At 36.4% G+C, this 16,822-nt stretch overlaps 1 protein-coding gene across 1 annotated transcript; it reads right to left on the reverse strand.

Moving 5' to 3' along the window:
- Positions 1 to 4,046: 4,046 nt before the first annotated feature.
- LOC112943712 (collagenase 3-like) lies at positions 4,047 to 11,351 on the reverse strand. The gene is made up of 10 exons (XM_026034954.1): positions 11,212 to 11,351; positions 10,875 to 11,116; positions 9,283 to 9,431; positions 9,064 to 9,189; positions 8,053 to 8,214; positions 7,350 to 7,467; positions 6,569 to 6,702; positions 6,059 to 6,218; positions 5,173 to 5,276; positions 4,047 to 4,559 (listed from the first exon to the last, which is right to left on the reverse strand). The coding sequence occupies exons 1-10, from the start codon at positions 11,332 to 11,334 to the stop codon at positions 4,459 to 4,461; spliced, it is 1,419 nt and encodes a 472-aa protein (XP_025890739.1). The 5' UTR covers positions 11,335 to 11,351; the 3' UTR covers positions 4,047 to 4,458.
- Positions 11,352 to 16,822: the final 5,471 nt, after the last annotated feature.

Here is a 16,822-nt window from a genome sequence, read left to right on the forward strand (position 1 = left end):
TGATGACTGCAAATTCACTGAGACAGAGCGTGGAAGTGATAATGGCATAAGATATTGCAAGGATAACTGACTAGAATACCAGAGGCATTCCTAAACAACACTGACTGGAAATGTGCACTGCACAATATAATTGAAAGGTTATGATTAAAAAGGRTGTGCCCAGCACACGTTAGGTTACGCTGAAGAGCTAGAGATCCTTGACCAGAACAAAGAAACCCACAGAAAAGTGTGGRTTTAGTAACTTCTGAACTTCTCTTCTGCAAATGCCATTTTTCCAACAGAAAAAGCAGAACAAAACCCCCAAAATTAATGAGGACCCAGAGTACATTTTATATATATATATTTWAAAAAAAATGAATCATGACTGATACAATGATCTTATATCTCAAATGAGCTTTTTGAATAGAGGACAGTTAATCTTTCCACAGGCTACTGATTACTCTATTTATTGTATTATGATATATGTGTAATGAAGGAACATCTTCAGCAGAATAGTTGGAAAGAAATTCATCATAAAATAAGTCTATAATCAGTTCATCTATTCATTTAAAAAATAAGATAGTGATGTCTACAACCCTCCTCAAATCCAAGCTGAGCAAAAACCTGAAACCTTTTCACCAAAATGTATTTTTTTTTTTTGTACTGCAAACAGAAAGTCTGCTTGAAAGTCTCAAAAATATCAAAAATATTTGCAGGATGGGAAAATCATTTTCTGTCTAGCCTCATACACTGAGTTAGTGATCTTGGCAGTATTAAAGATTCAAGGATCAAGGCCACATTCTCCATCTGTTACATATGCACACAACTGGAAATTTTAGCACAGAATTAGTGAGAAAGCCTGTTTCTAAACTGTCCTTAGAGCTTCCAAGCAGATGTGGTCACACACATCTATAGATGCTATAGACACTACATTCATTCCAGTGAATRAAGTTCAGCTGAGGGATCATGTTATTCCAGGAACTATCCATGAAATATAGTGTTTCAAATGCATGGCACCGATTTTGAAGTCAAAAAAGCTGCCAGTAGACTGAAAAAATATTGGACTGGAAGTAAGAGAAGTTCCCTGGACAGTTTAAATATCCTAACTTGTTTTGAGAGATACACATTTCAACAGACTATAGTCATGAAATTTTACTTACTAGCGATATTTTATATCTTCTTTAAATGTAAGACTTAATTTGCTGTTAATTGTTATTTGTCAATCACTGCAGCTTCCTTACCCATGGAATCAATTTTTGGCCCTGCTGTGTCTGGCTGACAGTTCCCGTGCTGGCCCTCTAAGCAACAGATCTGTCACTGCCATCTAGTGACCCCAGAGGAGGTTTCTGGTGTTTTTGCAAAGAAGAAAGCACCTGCATATTAAAAATGTCTTTTTTCCTTCCTCCAGTTTCTCAGATACTAGCACATCTGCTGTACCTCTTACAGCACTAGCTGTCTTTTATACATATATATATTACAGAATTAAGAGGACTGCTGCCTAGTTCCTCCCGTTGTTGAAATGAAAGCTTCAGTGGCATTTGCTCCCTTCTGTACCATTCTTCTTGAATCTTCYAATGACTGGTCATGCTCACACAAGGGGAGTTTCTGCACAGCACAGAAATCTTACCTATTCCCTTTCTGTTATCCTCTCTGYCCCTGCCAAGTGAGCTTTCTTAGCAGAGAACAAAACAGAGAACAACACAAAGAAGCATGTTAACTCATGATAGCTTACACATGCATACTATTAGGTGGAGATCCGCAAAGAGCTAGCAGCTTCCTGGGAATCTGTTAAATCTACAGGTATGGGACTGTGGAGCAGAGCTGTCAGCCTCTCCCAGTCATCTCCTGACTCACAACATCTCAGACCAAGCAAACACTTCTGCTCCTGTCTTAAGGAAGTTGCTCTTATTTATTTTCAGCTTGGGTGAGACCTTGTATGACCAYGGCATCATCTGTGGGCAATCACCACTCTCATCACAGATTTGTATAATGTGATCCATGTGTAATGGTAGTAGCTCCCCAAGCACCAAATCCCTCAGAGAGTTTTTCTTTCAACTTGACTGGCTGCACGTCTCTCAGGCCCATTCGTCTCTGACCTCAAACTTCCCCAGCACAAGCATTTTTGTTTTCCATGTTTTTGCTGAACAAAATTCCAGTAATTTACAGTCTTTGTGCAGCCACTAACCACAGAGCAGCTTGTGTCTGTCATTAGGGATGCAGGGGCCCAGGCTGGAGCCCTGTTTGCATCAGAACGAACAGCTACTTCCAGACAGCCAAATGGCCAGCAGGAATCTGACTATTTGGGCTAGGGAGCAGCTGGATACCATCACCCCGAAGCCTCTTGAAAATCCAGATTCCTATGTATGCCTTTCTCTCCGCCAAGTGTTCAGTGTTAACAGTGATTCAGATAAACACAAAAGATAGTCAATAGTCAAAAAAGACTATTAAAAATATTAAAAGATTATATTTTTTTTAAATATTAAAGATTATTAAAAGATTATATAAAAGATTAGTATCTCCGTGCTTGCTAGTTAACCTGGATACGTAAAAGACGTATCTTTGAAATTCGGAGAAGTCAGAATCAGCTACTCTTTGGGCTCTCTTATTATTCTGCCACAGATTTCTGTGGAAGCTCTCTACTGAGAATGAGGACTAGGGTCATGTCCAGATCCTTATTTTACTGCAAAATGATTAATATAAAATGCAGGTCAATGTCAGGTTTTGTTTTGTCGGGTATCATACTTTCAGGAAATGCWTTTGATATATAAATCAAACATGTGCTGTCTGTTATGAGCATATAATTGTACAGATTTTTTTCCTAACATGGTATTATTAGAATTGTTTCATCATATGACAGAAATTTTATTTAATCCTATTTTGAGCTTTTCCATTTGTAAGGCTTTTCTTCAGTACCATTGTCCTTTAATTTTCCCTACACATTTTAAGGTCTGATATTCATTAATTCACAGCTTTGTAGTCAGAACTAGACATTACTCCATTACTAGTAGATTAGCAAATCTGACCATCTATGTCATGAAAGACATAAAACTTGCAGGTGAGCCTGGCATTTTTTGAGGGGAAAGAAAACAGTTTCAGTTAAATTTTTAATTTTTAAAATTCACATGGAACTGAATTTTGTAGTTCTTAATCGTTTCTGATGTTTTCTGTARCAGTAAGGACTAATTCCCATTTATTTCTTAATTCTGCTTCCTTCCTCCAAAACAAAGGACCAGATTTTTAATTAGAGGTAAAAACTGTAATGAATAAAAAACACCTGCTAGGGTTCCTGATTCCTTTTATACCATATCTCTGTCTTACTTTTACATATGATGTTTTAATGAAGAAATTTTTAATGAAAATTTTTAATGAAAGTTTTAATGAAGAAATTTCACAATATCATTTTATTCTTCCAGTTTATTTAGTACCATTTTAAACTAAGAATCACAGTCTTGCATCATTTGCATTGATTGAAAAAAAAAACAGCAACAAATATGGTATGGAAACAACTGAAGTAGGTATCTAAACAGTGACAAACATTAAAAAAAAAAGGTATTATATCAACTATTTTGAATTGAGTATTCAGGTTCTCTGATAACCTCTATAAATGTCACTTAACCTATTTCTTTTTACACCATCTTAAAACTTGTCGTGTGTTAATGGATCCAGATTCGTATGAGGTTGCGTTCTGCTTGATACTTCTGGTGTTGCTACTTCTTTCTGGTCTCCCAGATAATACATGTTGATTATTTCTACAAGGCTGCAGATTTCATTCGGATTTTCATTCGGATTTTTATTCAAGCTGAGAATTTCTGCACCTTTTTCCTACTTTATTGTCTGCTTTGAGACACCTCAATGCTTCTATACCCTCTGCTTCTTTCAGASATGATGTGGGCATCAACTTCCAAGGGGAAGTTCCATTAAGTCCCATTTAAATAAGGCTACATTCCAATACCTTTGCATTCTCTAACTTCAATGGGGTAGCACTGTGTTACCATTCTCAGGGTGTTACTACTCTGTCTTAACTTATTTTTTTTACTCATCTGAATCCTCAGTGTTTTAATGGAAATTTTCCAAAGAATTTGAGGATTAATTTAAAAAGATAAAATTCCCGGGCTTATGAGCACTACTATAACAGGCTAGGAGATCCTGGAAAGATGTTAGAATAAACAAATTACTTATTATGATGTAGGATGCATCCAGCATCTCGCAGAGAAATCCAGCTATAATGCTTAATGAAACTTAAATGGTGCATTGCCCCTTGAAATGCTAATCATTTATCTTTTCTTTTAATTTTAAGTTAATTCAGTTCCAGACTGACATACACTTATATAGTTCCATATATACAGTACATATTTGATGTTTGGTAGCCAGTGCTTATTCACAGAACCTTGCTTCCCTTTAATAAGCCTCTATTTCCTTATTATTATTTCCATGTACTACAAGCTGCTCCACAGCCTATAACATGGCCCTCAAGAGTAATTAGCACCAAAATATGGAATTAGTATGCAGGACACGCACAATTCTTTCACTCCAGATGCTGTACTCAAACTGCAATGAGCCATTGAAAAAGTAGAGATAACCTAAGGGAAAAGAAAATTGAAATTAATTAACTCAAGAAATTTGTGTTACGTAAAAATAAACCTTCAAGTAAAAATTGTCTGTCTTGATTTTKGAATGACTCTGATAAATGCAATATTAATGTTTTTAAAATGCTGAGCTTAATTTTTCAAATGTCCTCATTCCATTTGACAAATCTGCATCACTGTTTTAGAACAGCTACACTTTGGATCCAGTGTCAACCTGTGCACTTTTATGTATTACTCGTTTAGGAAAAATCCAGACTRTGTCTGTTAACGGTTAATTCTCTGAAATATTGGATAGAAAGAACTGAATGTTTTTGAGTTGCAAAGGAAGAGCCTAGATATGCAGGAATGGATGCATTACAATACTTTTGTATTAACTCTACCACTTAAGGCATGTCTCTCTTGGCTTCTCATACAGATATATATCTCCACTGCTAATTGAGAAAGACTTTGCCAGAAGGCAATTTAGACCAGAAGCCTCATTCAGTCAAGAGCAGAAGTGCTGATGTCACACAAATTAAAATCACAAATGACAGAATGTCCCACAGAACATTAATCTCAAATTCAAGCACAGTTAATAATAATAAAGCATCATTATGAGATTATGTACCATTTCTCTGATAGACTGCATCCACTCTGTCACCAATTCCGGGGAATTCTTCCTCTATCAGTCTGGGGTAGCCTGCTTCCATAACCTCTTTCTCTTCATCATAACTACATTAGACATAAAAAGAAAATGCAAATTGAGAGGATTTAACAGCCTCATGTTTTCAGGCTCTGCCCTTTGTATGCTCTGTTTGGAGTTAATGTCAGGAGTAGGCAGAAGACATTAGGTATCTTATGTGCAGGGCAATAATGTCAACAAGCAGGGAACCCTTATACCAAAAACACAATCTCAGTAAACATGAAACAAATAAAGTAAGTTTTCAAAACTGATCTATAAACTATGTCTTAGTTTATGACTGTAGCTGGACCTATTGGTGCTACAAGCCTACCCGAAGTATGTTTAGCACAGAGGTCCTGGGAAGGGACAGCAGCATCTTTCATAATGATGTATCACTGACCTGGCTATAAGTTTCACTCACAGCCAGAAAAAGAAAGCAGTCAATATAAGCTAATGTGAATGTTTTGGTCTCATAGATCAGCACTGTTAATCCATCTGTGTCACACAACCAACGGAGGGAAACAAGGAGGGACCTCTTTCTGGCATACATGTCTATCGTATAAACTCTCCTGAAATGGAAATGCAATTTATTTTCCTTTCCTTTCTGTCACAYTCATGTTTAAAAAAAGGTTTGCTAAACTTGTCTTTATAGCATATTGTGCAGAACTCTTAACATCTGAAAAATTTATACACTGTCGAAGTGTGACCCACTACAAAGTGCCTAATTTGAAACAATCTGCTCATCTTTTGGCATCTGCCCATCTTTTTGGCACTTCTGGACAAATTATGACTATGGAAATTAAAAATAAGCACCAGTCTGTCTCAATCTTACCTCCAGAACTTATTTCCAGTAAAAAAGAGAGTCTTGCCAGTATCTTTGACATGGACAGCTGCATCTATTCTTTTCATTTCTTTTGGGAACCCCACTTCATATATCTTTTTAGGAAAGCCTTCAATTATATCATAACCGTTCAAAGCCCAGATTTTCTTTCCTGAAAATAAGAATGAAGTATACATTAGTATTTTGTAAGAGCTCACCTTTTATGAGGTGCCATAATCCTTATTTTTATATAGCTAGCAGATTGTAAAGGTGAAATATTACCTGGTATTAAATAATTTATGCTATCTGTGATCCTAAACATCTGAGCTTAATTGTATACATCCTAATCCACTGAATCTTTTTATCTTTGCATGGGGTGATGCAAAGGTTTCTTCTAGTGGGAAAGGAAGCATTTCATGTTCTTCTATTGAATGCCTTTCCATTGCTAAGTACTAAGCATTGCTAAGTACTAAGTAAGAGTATGACTAAGTACTTTTTTTTTCTGTCAAAAACAAGACTTACCCTTAAACATGAATACAAGATCTTTGATGGGGTTTTCATAAGCTGCATCAATTTTGTTTGGAAGCTCTGGCCAAAATGATTTAAGTAACACCAGTTCTGCATCAACCATCTGAGGGTGCAATCGCCAAAAAAACCTAATTTAGAAGAAAAAGATATATTGTATGTTTCTCATCATACTGCAGGATGGCAATATATCTGATGTGTTATATTAAGGATTAGTTGAAGGTAAATTACCCTTTTTTTCATAACAGATAATATTATCTGTACAGATAGGCGTGTTCTTTCTGGTCACTAAAATGCAGACCATTTCTGTAACTAACACTATAATTATCTTAAAAGACAAATTTGAATCTTTTGTTCATTAGACTGAGAAGAGAAATACTACTGCCTTTTGAAGCTTCTGAATGAAGTACAACTTCTTTCAAATAAATGTTAGTAGGGTTCTGCGCATTGAGGAAAGCCCTGTGAGATGAAAAATGTGTACAGATGGAGTCGGAATATTCAGCCACACCAGCTTCACTTCATAATACCGGGCAATCGAGTCTGTAATTGTATTATAAATCCTGCCTAAAAACATATAGTGTGTAGTGTCTTAAATCCATATTAATTTGTGATCTATTTAATTTATAACTGTGAAACTCATGACTAAAAACGTGAAATTATGTTTCTTCATGGTTTATTGTATTTTCTGGCCAGGTACTTCTTTCACTTAACTGAGTCAGGCAGTGTACACATCCAGCATATTCTACCAACACACTAGCCATCATTTGTCAGTCTTTACCTGTCTTTGAAGATCAGCATTTCTCCACGAAGTTCCGTTATTGCATCAAGAGATAATTCTGCATCACATTTCTCTGGTGTTTTAGGATGTTTGGGGTTTGGATCTCTGTCTCCAGCACCTGCAACCATATACTATGATTTAGGTTTATAACCTTATGGAAGAATTTCCAAGCACCAGGATGAATACAAGCATAATGAACAAGTTACCTGTACTGGAAAAAGTAAAAAACTCTCGCATACTATATTTCCTTTAGCCAAAATATGTTCTTGGATTTTGTGGTTCAGTTGTGCTACAGTTAAATGGACTTGCTTCCTGTATCCTAAGTTCTTAATTTTCTTCTTTCTCTAAGTTCAAATTTTCTTCTTTCCAGGATAAAACATTGAAACTTGAATATATCTGGTTCCCATATTTATCTTTTGAAATAGCTCAAAGAGCATCACATCTCCTCCCAACTCCACCCTCCTGAAAGAGATAGCACAGCATCAGCTGTGTTCTGCAAAGCTGCTTGCTGTTTTTCTCTCTGAACTAAAAAAACTAAGCATCTTCTGTTCTTAAAAACTGTCTGCCAGGAATCCAGTGATTTGGTCTTAATCAGTTGTTACTGTTTCTATTGAACACTTGCAGCTCTTTGACAACTGTATGGTGCATCTGCAGCAGGTTATAATTACACAGGAAGCATATATTGTATTTTATACAGACTTACCATAGAGCTCTTGGATGCCTTGCACATCATCATCAGGAAGAACAAAACCACTTTTTCCAGTATATGTATAAATAGGAAACATCAGAGCTCCAGGGTCTCTGGAGTGTTCAAGTCCAAGTGAATGACCAAATTCATGGGCAGCAACAAGAAACAAGTTGTACCCTACAAGAGATCATAGTAAAAGTGAGTATTTCCATCTGTCAATGAAGTGGCCTTGGACTAATCCACTAATCCTAACATTCTGCCTTAACATGTGGGACAATAAAGAAGACAAATGGAAAAGTAATGAGTAATTATTGTTTTACTTTAAGCTAATGTGAGTTTTGATTCAATAACTGTTCAATCGATTCTGTATCTCATAGCTTGTATTCAAAATAAGCCTTATTTGACAATGTCCTTCTCCAGACAGCTGCAGAGTCCCTTAAATTTCTTAACAACACTGGAAAACTGTAGACTGAAGTCTTAGTCCCACTGAAATTATGAGAATTTTTGTTGGGAATGTACTTCAAGTGGATAGCCCATAATGTTTTCAGCACTGCATAGGTATTGCCTGGAGGGTGAAATGCCACAGTACCAGAAGTGTTTTGTGTTATTATTTTTTTTTTTTTAGATAGGTAGGGTGAAGAAATTTCATATTGGATTCGAATCTGATTTGMAGTTGAAACAAATGTATGCATTTTCTATTATCTTCAGTAAATCCATTCCCACCAACACTATCAGAACTAATTGTCCTTGAGCTCAGTGAAATGCCAAATCACCAGAATTCGATGCTCCCAATTTGCCTTGTTTGCCAAGATTTTTTTAAGCACCTGTTCTTAGGAAGTTAGCTATCTTAAAATTTATGCAAGGCAACTGGTACACTCCTGTTTATTACTGGGGATGACCAGCCTCCTAAAAATAGACAGTGAGCATAATTTATGAAAAGTAAACAGGCAAAACAACCCTTAAAAATCAAACAGGTGGAAATTGTCCCTCTAACACCATTTCAAACAAATTTTGAACTTATTTTACCTTTAGAATCATCTGACCAAGTTTCATCATCATCAAAATGGGCATCTCCTCCATAGTCTGGACCAGGAGGGAAAGCATGAGCCAGCAAGCCAGAAGGTCCGTCAAAGGGGTAAAAGTCACCATGTTCTATAAATCAGCAAGCAAAACAATGAAATCAATTATATATCATATTTTTAATCTAATAATGATATAAGCATAATATAAAAAGAAGTTTGTTACCTTTAGTACCAAAGGAGATCATGATATCAGCTGTTCCACTCCTTATTCTAGTAAAGTTAAGYGGTGTCACATTAGACCAAACTTTGAATGCTTTTTTGAAAGCTCTTTCTACTTCAGCACGGCTCAGGTCTGGAGTGTAATTCATAATTCTGTCAAAGAAATTAATGTCTCCAGTTAAATTGTGTATATTTGTAATACATTTTATGCTTTTATGAGAGCCTGTACCTAATTAGCAAATTGTTRCTTGTTTCCTCCTCAAATTCTTATCTAAAAACAGAGACCTGGGCCGCTGCATACAGTATTCCAAAAGAAAAAATGTCCATTTCCATTTTCATCAAAATTACTAAGAACATCTGAAATGAACCAGTAGGTTTTTATAACAGCCTTTATATTTACCAGAGGATATAGAAAATGACAGATACATTCTGTATTAAGTCAAACTATACCAGTAACCTGGGAAACAAGTAAGTTGAGAAAGTCACATAATCCTAATTACCTGGAGAGGCAAAAATGACACACAAAGCTTTTTGTGGACACAGAATCACTGGTATAAAAGCCATATTTATTAGCTGTTAGTGGAATAATATATTAGAAAGAGTTTAGTGAGTTCATKTATGTATTTTGCTGAAGAAACTCAGGTAGGAAATGGTCCAATCCCCTATCAATTATCTTAGGTATTTGGGGAGAAGGAGCTGGCATGTGGTCTTTCAGAAACACAGTTTCCTAGTRCTAACTGCTTGAGAATACAGCGTGGGGATTTGGGTGACCTACCTAAATGAGACCTGCATGGAAATAGTCACACAGATCCCTTTTAGTTAATGGAGAGAAACAGATATATTCAGGACATGTTCATCCTAAAGAAATGTCTAAAATATCTGTCTGGTTGCTTCCTAGAAAAACTTCTCTCTTTTCACCATCTGCCAAGGGAGTTTGGGTGACCAAAGCCAGATTTGAGGTATGGTAATTTCCACCCCCCTTGGTTAGTACCACAAGGGCCTGCATGGGCTGGAGCTCAGCGCAGTGCTGAGTGCCCTGCTGCAGTGATGCGCTGACCACAGCTGAAGAGCCCAGGTCTGTACTGCGAAACAAAAGATGGACAAGGGCCAGTGGCCAGTCCCTGGTCTCACAGCCATGTTGCATAGGCCGGTTTGCCCCTGTGCTGGTTTGGGATAACCCCATCTACAGCAGGTTTGTTGTGGGCAGACCTCATCAAAACACATCCAACACAATACCATGGAGCCCCCTAAGATTAAGTGGTGTAAGGATCAGTGGTGAGGTGCATGAGCTCCATCCCAACCCATATTTCATTTAGCACCACAGGTGTAACCGGTGTCCACAGACAGGCCAAAGTGTGACTAAGTAGCATGCTGTGCATCTATACCAGCTTTCCTACATAGACAAACTGCAGTGGAAAAATATGAATTTATTTCCTTAAACTTTGGATTAGTACCATAAAGATTTTAAGCTCCAACATGAATCCTGTCAAAGTTGAAGGTGCCCTTCTCCCATCAACTTCACATACTGTGCTCTTTACTGGACAAGATAATTAGACAGCAGAAATAGTAATAATATTCAAAATGCCATGCTTTTACCTGTATGTCAAATTACTTTTTGACCACTTGAGTTTTCTAGGGAAAAAGTTATATTCCCCTACATCTGGAACACCACATCTTGGTTGTTGCATCAGCTCATATGTTTCTTCATCTAATTTTCCAGTCACCTTGAGGCCAAAAAAAGCTTGCATTTCTCGAAGTTTAGATGCCACTGTGTTGGCACTCTTTCTCATTACGCCAGCAGGATTAGGACGGAGATCATAGTGAGTCCTGAGATAGCGCTAAGAGGGGAAAAAGAAGCAATAGCCCTAGTTTCCAAGTAACAGTTGTAACTATAAAACTTACTATAAAGCATACAAATCAATTATATACTTACCTCTGCAAACTGAAGATCTTCCTCTGTGAATTCATGGCTATCTTCAAGTGGAATAGGGATTGTCAGACAAAATGACAAACCCAACAAGATAAAGAAAACAGCTGAGAGTTTTGATTGCATCATGTTGGATTTCAGAGTTCTGATGCTTTAGAGAGCAGTTACCTTTACTTTTATAGTCCTAAGTCAGTGAGTCATCACTTAGGGACAAGTTAAAACTTCTTTGTCACTGAAAGTAAACATGCTTAGATGGCTACTTTTTGTTTCCCTCCACAATGTGGTTTAGGCATCTGTCGTCCCACAGAGGGTTTTGAAACAGCATCTTCGTATAAACATGGTCTTGAAATATTTATATAGGTTGTGGGAAGAAATGGATAGAAACAAAGTACTATTTTGATTATTTTGCAGTAACTTACACTGGCYTACTTCTTTTCTCTTGTGCTAGAAAAATTGTTTTTTTAATATTTGACAGGTAAGAAAAATATGTAACAAGGTTTATGATTTTTTTAAAGTAAAATAATACAACTTTTCAATAGCTACACTAGTWTAACCATGATGTTTTCCAGTGGTAATGGTTCAAAAATACTTCAGTCATTAATAAATATTGCCTGGCTGGTAAGAAATAACATTATGGGTTATAYAATGAAATATATATTTTCTTGTTTCTATAAAGAAATAGAATTCAAAAGCTTTAACACAAATTCCAGGACCCTCATACTGACTTACTACCTGTACTTCAGAATAGAAGTAGCTTGAGATGTAGCTAAATCAGAAGCATTAAAAATCAGTAAGCAGTTTTGAATATATTGCATTTTTAAAGTATCTTTGATTATTAGTAAACCAGGTCATATAAACTAGACAGTTAATAGAATTTGTCTTTCTTTAAAAGTAGTAGTTTAAGTTACTTTACAGTGGGAGCTCAGGCACAGATCAATGAGAGAGCTACTAGTGTGAGAGAGCACTCTAATAGGCATAGATAGATAATGAATGCATGCACTGAATGATAGAAATGYGATTTACAAGGTAGAAAATAAATGCCGTAAATCCAACATTACGACAGGCAGGGGTATTATTGTAGGTTAAAGCTCAAAGTTGGTTTCTCTCTTCCAAGGCTGCTCCAATCTCAGCTGCTGCTAAGTTTTGGATTGCAACATGTACCTACATGTGTGGATGCCAAGGGGAGGTGCTATTTCAGCTGAATCGATCTTCYACTTTTGTGGACACTGTTCCCGTGTGGAAAATACTCACCTGGCTTTCTGATACACACCATGCCATGGTGAACATTGCCTTGTGGACAAAACAGGAAGCAGACAAGAATCAGTGAAGTTGAATGAGCAAAAGCTCAATTTGCTATTCAAACAATACTAGCCTTCTAGCTTATGATGACAAATAGCAAAAGCAAATAAAGCTGAGAGGAATTCGGCATTTAGGCTATTTCTACCTCACTGCCCGTCTCAGCCACTACTAAATATAATTATACCAGTTAGGGTTGAACTAACATCTGTTAAGACATCTGGAAATTCTCCTCTACATTCCTAGCTCTGGTACTTTCTTTATTCATTCAGCAATAGTGTCATAAGGCTTGTCATTTATCCTCTCTTCTTAAAAAGCACTGTGCTTTGAAGTGTGTGGTAAGAACACTGCTGATATTTCTACTATACTGCACTACTTGCTAATGCAGACGTGGACATTCCTACCAGTGCAACACCAATAATTAGGCATACATCTTATTTCTTCCCTTCCAACATTTCTTTATGGGCATTTGCAGCTTTGCTTTCATTACTATTAGACATTAGGTCATATGGTAAGGAGCAGTTACAGTGGATTTTGCTTGCTTTGCGTGGAGCTAAGAAACAGTCGCTCTGCTTCCTGATAGTTTTAGTGGTTGTAAGAAACATTTTTCTGAGATCAGGYCTCCTCTGTAACTATGAGGCTATGAGTTTCATTACTGTGCAGAACAGCAGCAGAAATCTGTAAAAATGAATAGTTTAAAGCTCCACAATAGAATTCCTGTGAATTCCAATTTCTTTGAAATTAACTTTCTTGTGCCTAAAGGAAAAATCATTATATATCACTATTTGCGTATCACTTCAATCTTCCAGGTTTAACTACAAGTGATTTATTTGTTCAGGACCTAACACTACTACTCTTTTGCAACTTTGGTGTTGCAATCTTTGTTCTAGAAGTGAAAGGATTTTATTTTCTAACTAACTATTCCAGCAAAAATGTGATCAGTCCATAAATGTTTACAACAGAATTATCCAAAATTATTCCTGAATGGTTGCAGGGCTCTTATTAGAGGCATACCCTAGCTACCTCATAATTACAGCTTAAGTCAAATCATCATAATTGACTGATAAAAATGTAGAACTGAAAATATTTTTTTTTCAGTACAAGAGTGACATAAAGGGGTGTTAGACTGTAGAACAGATCTCCAAGGTAAGTTTGTAGTGAAAATCATTTTGAAAATTTGCCCTTTATAAGATTGTGTTAAGGCATTTCGAATGAATATTTGAATAGTTGGACATGTAACTATAGAGGAAAACTACAGCTTTTCTCCAAGTAACCTATTATATATGTGTAGGAAGAGATGTGTACAAAGATGGGTCTTTTTGCATTATAAGGCAGTAAAACAAACAAGTGAAAAGACAGCCCAGCATTTTGAACAGATTCTGTATGTGAGTAGAAAATCATACCTAAAAAACAGAAAGGAAAAGGCTCTGTAATTATTTTGTAACAGATAGTAAATAAAAATGCTAAAATAGAATTGATTTCTGAAAGACTTTGTGTAATGACCATTCAAGACTGGACTGTGGCTGAATCTTGTGTTCTCTGCGCATTCAACTGATTCCTTTGGGAGCCTTGGCCATGCAAATATACACAATCCAATATGTTTTCTTAAATATTTTACTACTATTTCTATTTATATTATACTAGAGGGACCCATATTGAGGCACAAACTTTTTTTCTGCTAAATACAAGATGAAGAGACACTGGTGAAGCCCTGCATAAGAAAGCAAGCAAATAAAGTGGGAGTGAAAATCAGTATTATCCCTTCCACTTTCAGAAGAAAGTTTCACCAAGGTAGTACAGGATTTTTTTTTTGAGAGAGAGACAAAAAGCCTGTCACAGAGCTGAGAACTAAGAATGAAGCTCTGAAGTGAATCTCTGAAGTTGTTCTCTCTTAATACTCTGAATCCTTTTCAAAAATGTAAAGTTTCTTAAATTGGCAATGACAGGGACAATTTCAAAGCCTGCCAGTCAATAAGAAATCTGTTGTACAGGCTCAAGTGATGTGACTGTATGAGTTTTAAACAGGGTTTAAAAGTTGTGAAGTAGTCAGCAGAGGTTCATAGACCTTGAGCTGACCCCAGTGCAAACAAGCAAACGTGAAATGTTACATTCAAGAGCATGCAAACCCACAAAACTGCTGAACAGTAAAATTTCAACAAGCATTGCAAGATTTCTGCTATTATGGCATCTTGTGGAAGTGAGTAAAGTTAGCTGGATCGATGGTAATTTTTACAGGCACATCAAGCTGGAATAATCTTGCTTTTTCCCCGAAGAAGAAACCAATGAAGGAAGATGAGAGAAAAGGAGTGCCCCAAACAGCACTGAAGTGCTAATTATTTTGAAAACAAGAATTGTGCCAACCACATGATTTCAACATCCATTTCACTACCACAAATAATGGAGAGGTGTCATGTTTTGATTTATGTTCTGTGTTTGGTGCTCAAAATAGCATTGCATAGTGAATGTAGTAAATACTTTGTGTTACCAAGACAGCAGACTCTTCACTAAAGAAAAATAAACAAAAGTTAATAGGTCAATTTGTTAAGCTTTTTATATTAAGCAAGTTATATTTCGTACTGGTACGTGCCTGGTGCCTAGGGCTATGCCATCACATTTAGATCAGCTTCCTTTGGGAAAGGGAACTGAGCGGCTGAATAAATGGAGTCTCAGAGGGGTGAAAAACACACTCTCTTTATGGTGCTGTATTGACTCCACTGAGTGTAGTAAGTAGTGAGTCTTATAGGAAGAGTGATCCCAACTAAGGTGGACAGCACAGCACTTCTCTGAGAGAGAAGTTTCCTCAAAGAGATGAAGAAATCTGAATTTCCTCTGTCCAAACAGCTCTTAACCAGGACAAGACTCAGGGAATGTGGAAAAATTGCTCCAGAGAAGTGAGTGCTCCCCAGTTGGCTGCTCTATCCAAGGCAGCAGCCACTACTTCCCATGGGTTTCTAACCACCCTGAACACCCCTCACAAGCCCAGGGAGACCAGGAGCACTGGTCTAAACCTAACCTGGAGGCTACCCAACTTTCTATGCTTCAGGACAAATGTGTGGGGTGAACTATCAGTTATTAACTGGCGGTTGTTTTAATGGCAGTTTTTGCACACCAATAGTGATATATCGCTAAACATTAACCTCCTTAATTACAATATACATTCCTATTGCCAGCTGGGGAGAAAAAAAAAAAAACAGGTATGCTCTTCAAAGTTATTATGTTTATATATATAGTTATATATATATATTTGCTATTGAGATATCCAACATCTTACATTCCTACAAAACCTAATGTTTACATTTACTCTCAAAAATATCTATTTAAAGACTACCTCAGTCGCACTGTGGCTCTCTTACATCCATAATTAGATTCTGGTATGTTTTGATGCATTTTAGTTCTCATGTCAACCTATAGCCTTTAAAAGGCTATAATTCTGTTCCTTCCTTCATGTCAAAATATTCTTTCTGTTTGTAAATTTGCCATTTAAGTAATAGTCTATACCATTATTATTCTTAAATCTTAAGAAAACCTTCACAATGAATGGAGAGACATTGTTGATAGAAAGATATAATTCAGTGCAGGTTCAATAAAAATTATCATTAGAAAGAAACAAATATTATTGGATTACTATTCATATAGCAATTAATCATTTAATTCAAAACTTTTGGACACTTTTTGGGTTTAAATAAGTTATCTGGACCAAACATATTTTGCATGTGAAATTCCTAACCAGTACTCGAACTCTAAGTTTCTTCTAAAACTTTCAGGTTCAGAGTATTCTTTTGTTTGTGAAAATTAGAGCAAGTAGCCTGGCAGAAACGCAGAGATCCTTTTCCATTGTCCACAAACCCTTTTCTCTAATGTATGCTATCATATTTGTTAGTAGTAATTAGAATTCATTGCAATTTCTGAGTCAGATTTCACATTAATCACCATTTAAGAAAAGTATGCTTTCCATACCTCTTAAATAATAACAAATAGAACAACTACTAGTACGATTGAATCCAAATATTTCAGATCAGTTCTGCCATCTCATACTTAACCCCATGACTTTTTTCATCCTAGGTTGTGTAAGAACTGCAGCACAAGAAAAAGGATGATTATGTGGGTATGGATTTTGAGGAGGTGAGAGCAATCATTTCTGAGATTCCATTGAAGAATTTTAGTATAGTGACTGCTCTTCACAAAATAGTAACCTACAACAGATGAGATATTACCATATACTTCCAAGTGTGACTGATTACAAGTACAGCCTAATTAAGCCATATTCCTGATGCCTTTTCTTCTTCTCCATCAGTGTCCACTAAAGTGTCCAATGAACTAT

The sequence above is a fragment of the Nothoprocta perdicaria genome, unplaced genomic scaffold, assembly GCF_003342845.1.
Source record: "Nothoprocta perdicaria isolate Ctin4 unplaced genomic scaffold, notPer1 scaffold_153, whole genome shotgun sequence".
NCBI classification, from domain to species: domain Eukaryota; kingdom Metazoa; phylum Chordata; class Aves; order Tinamiformes; family Tinamidae; genus Nothoprocta; species Nothoprocta perdicaria.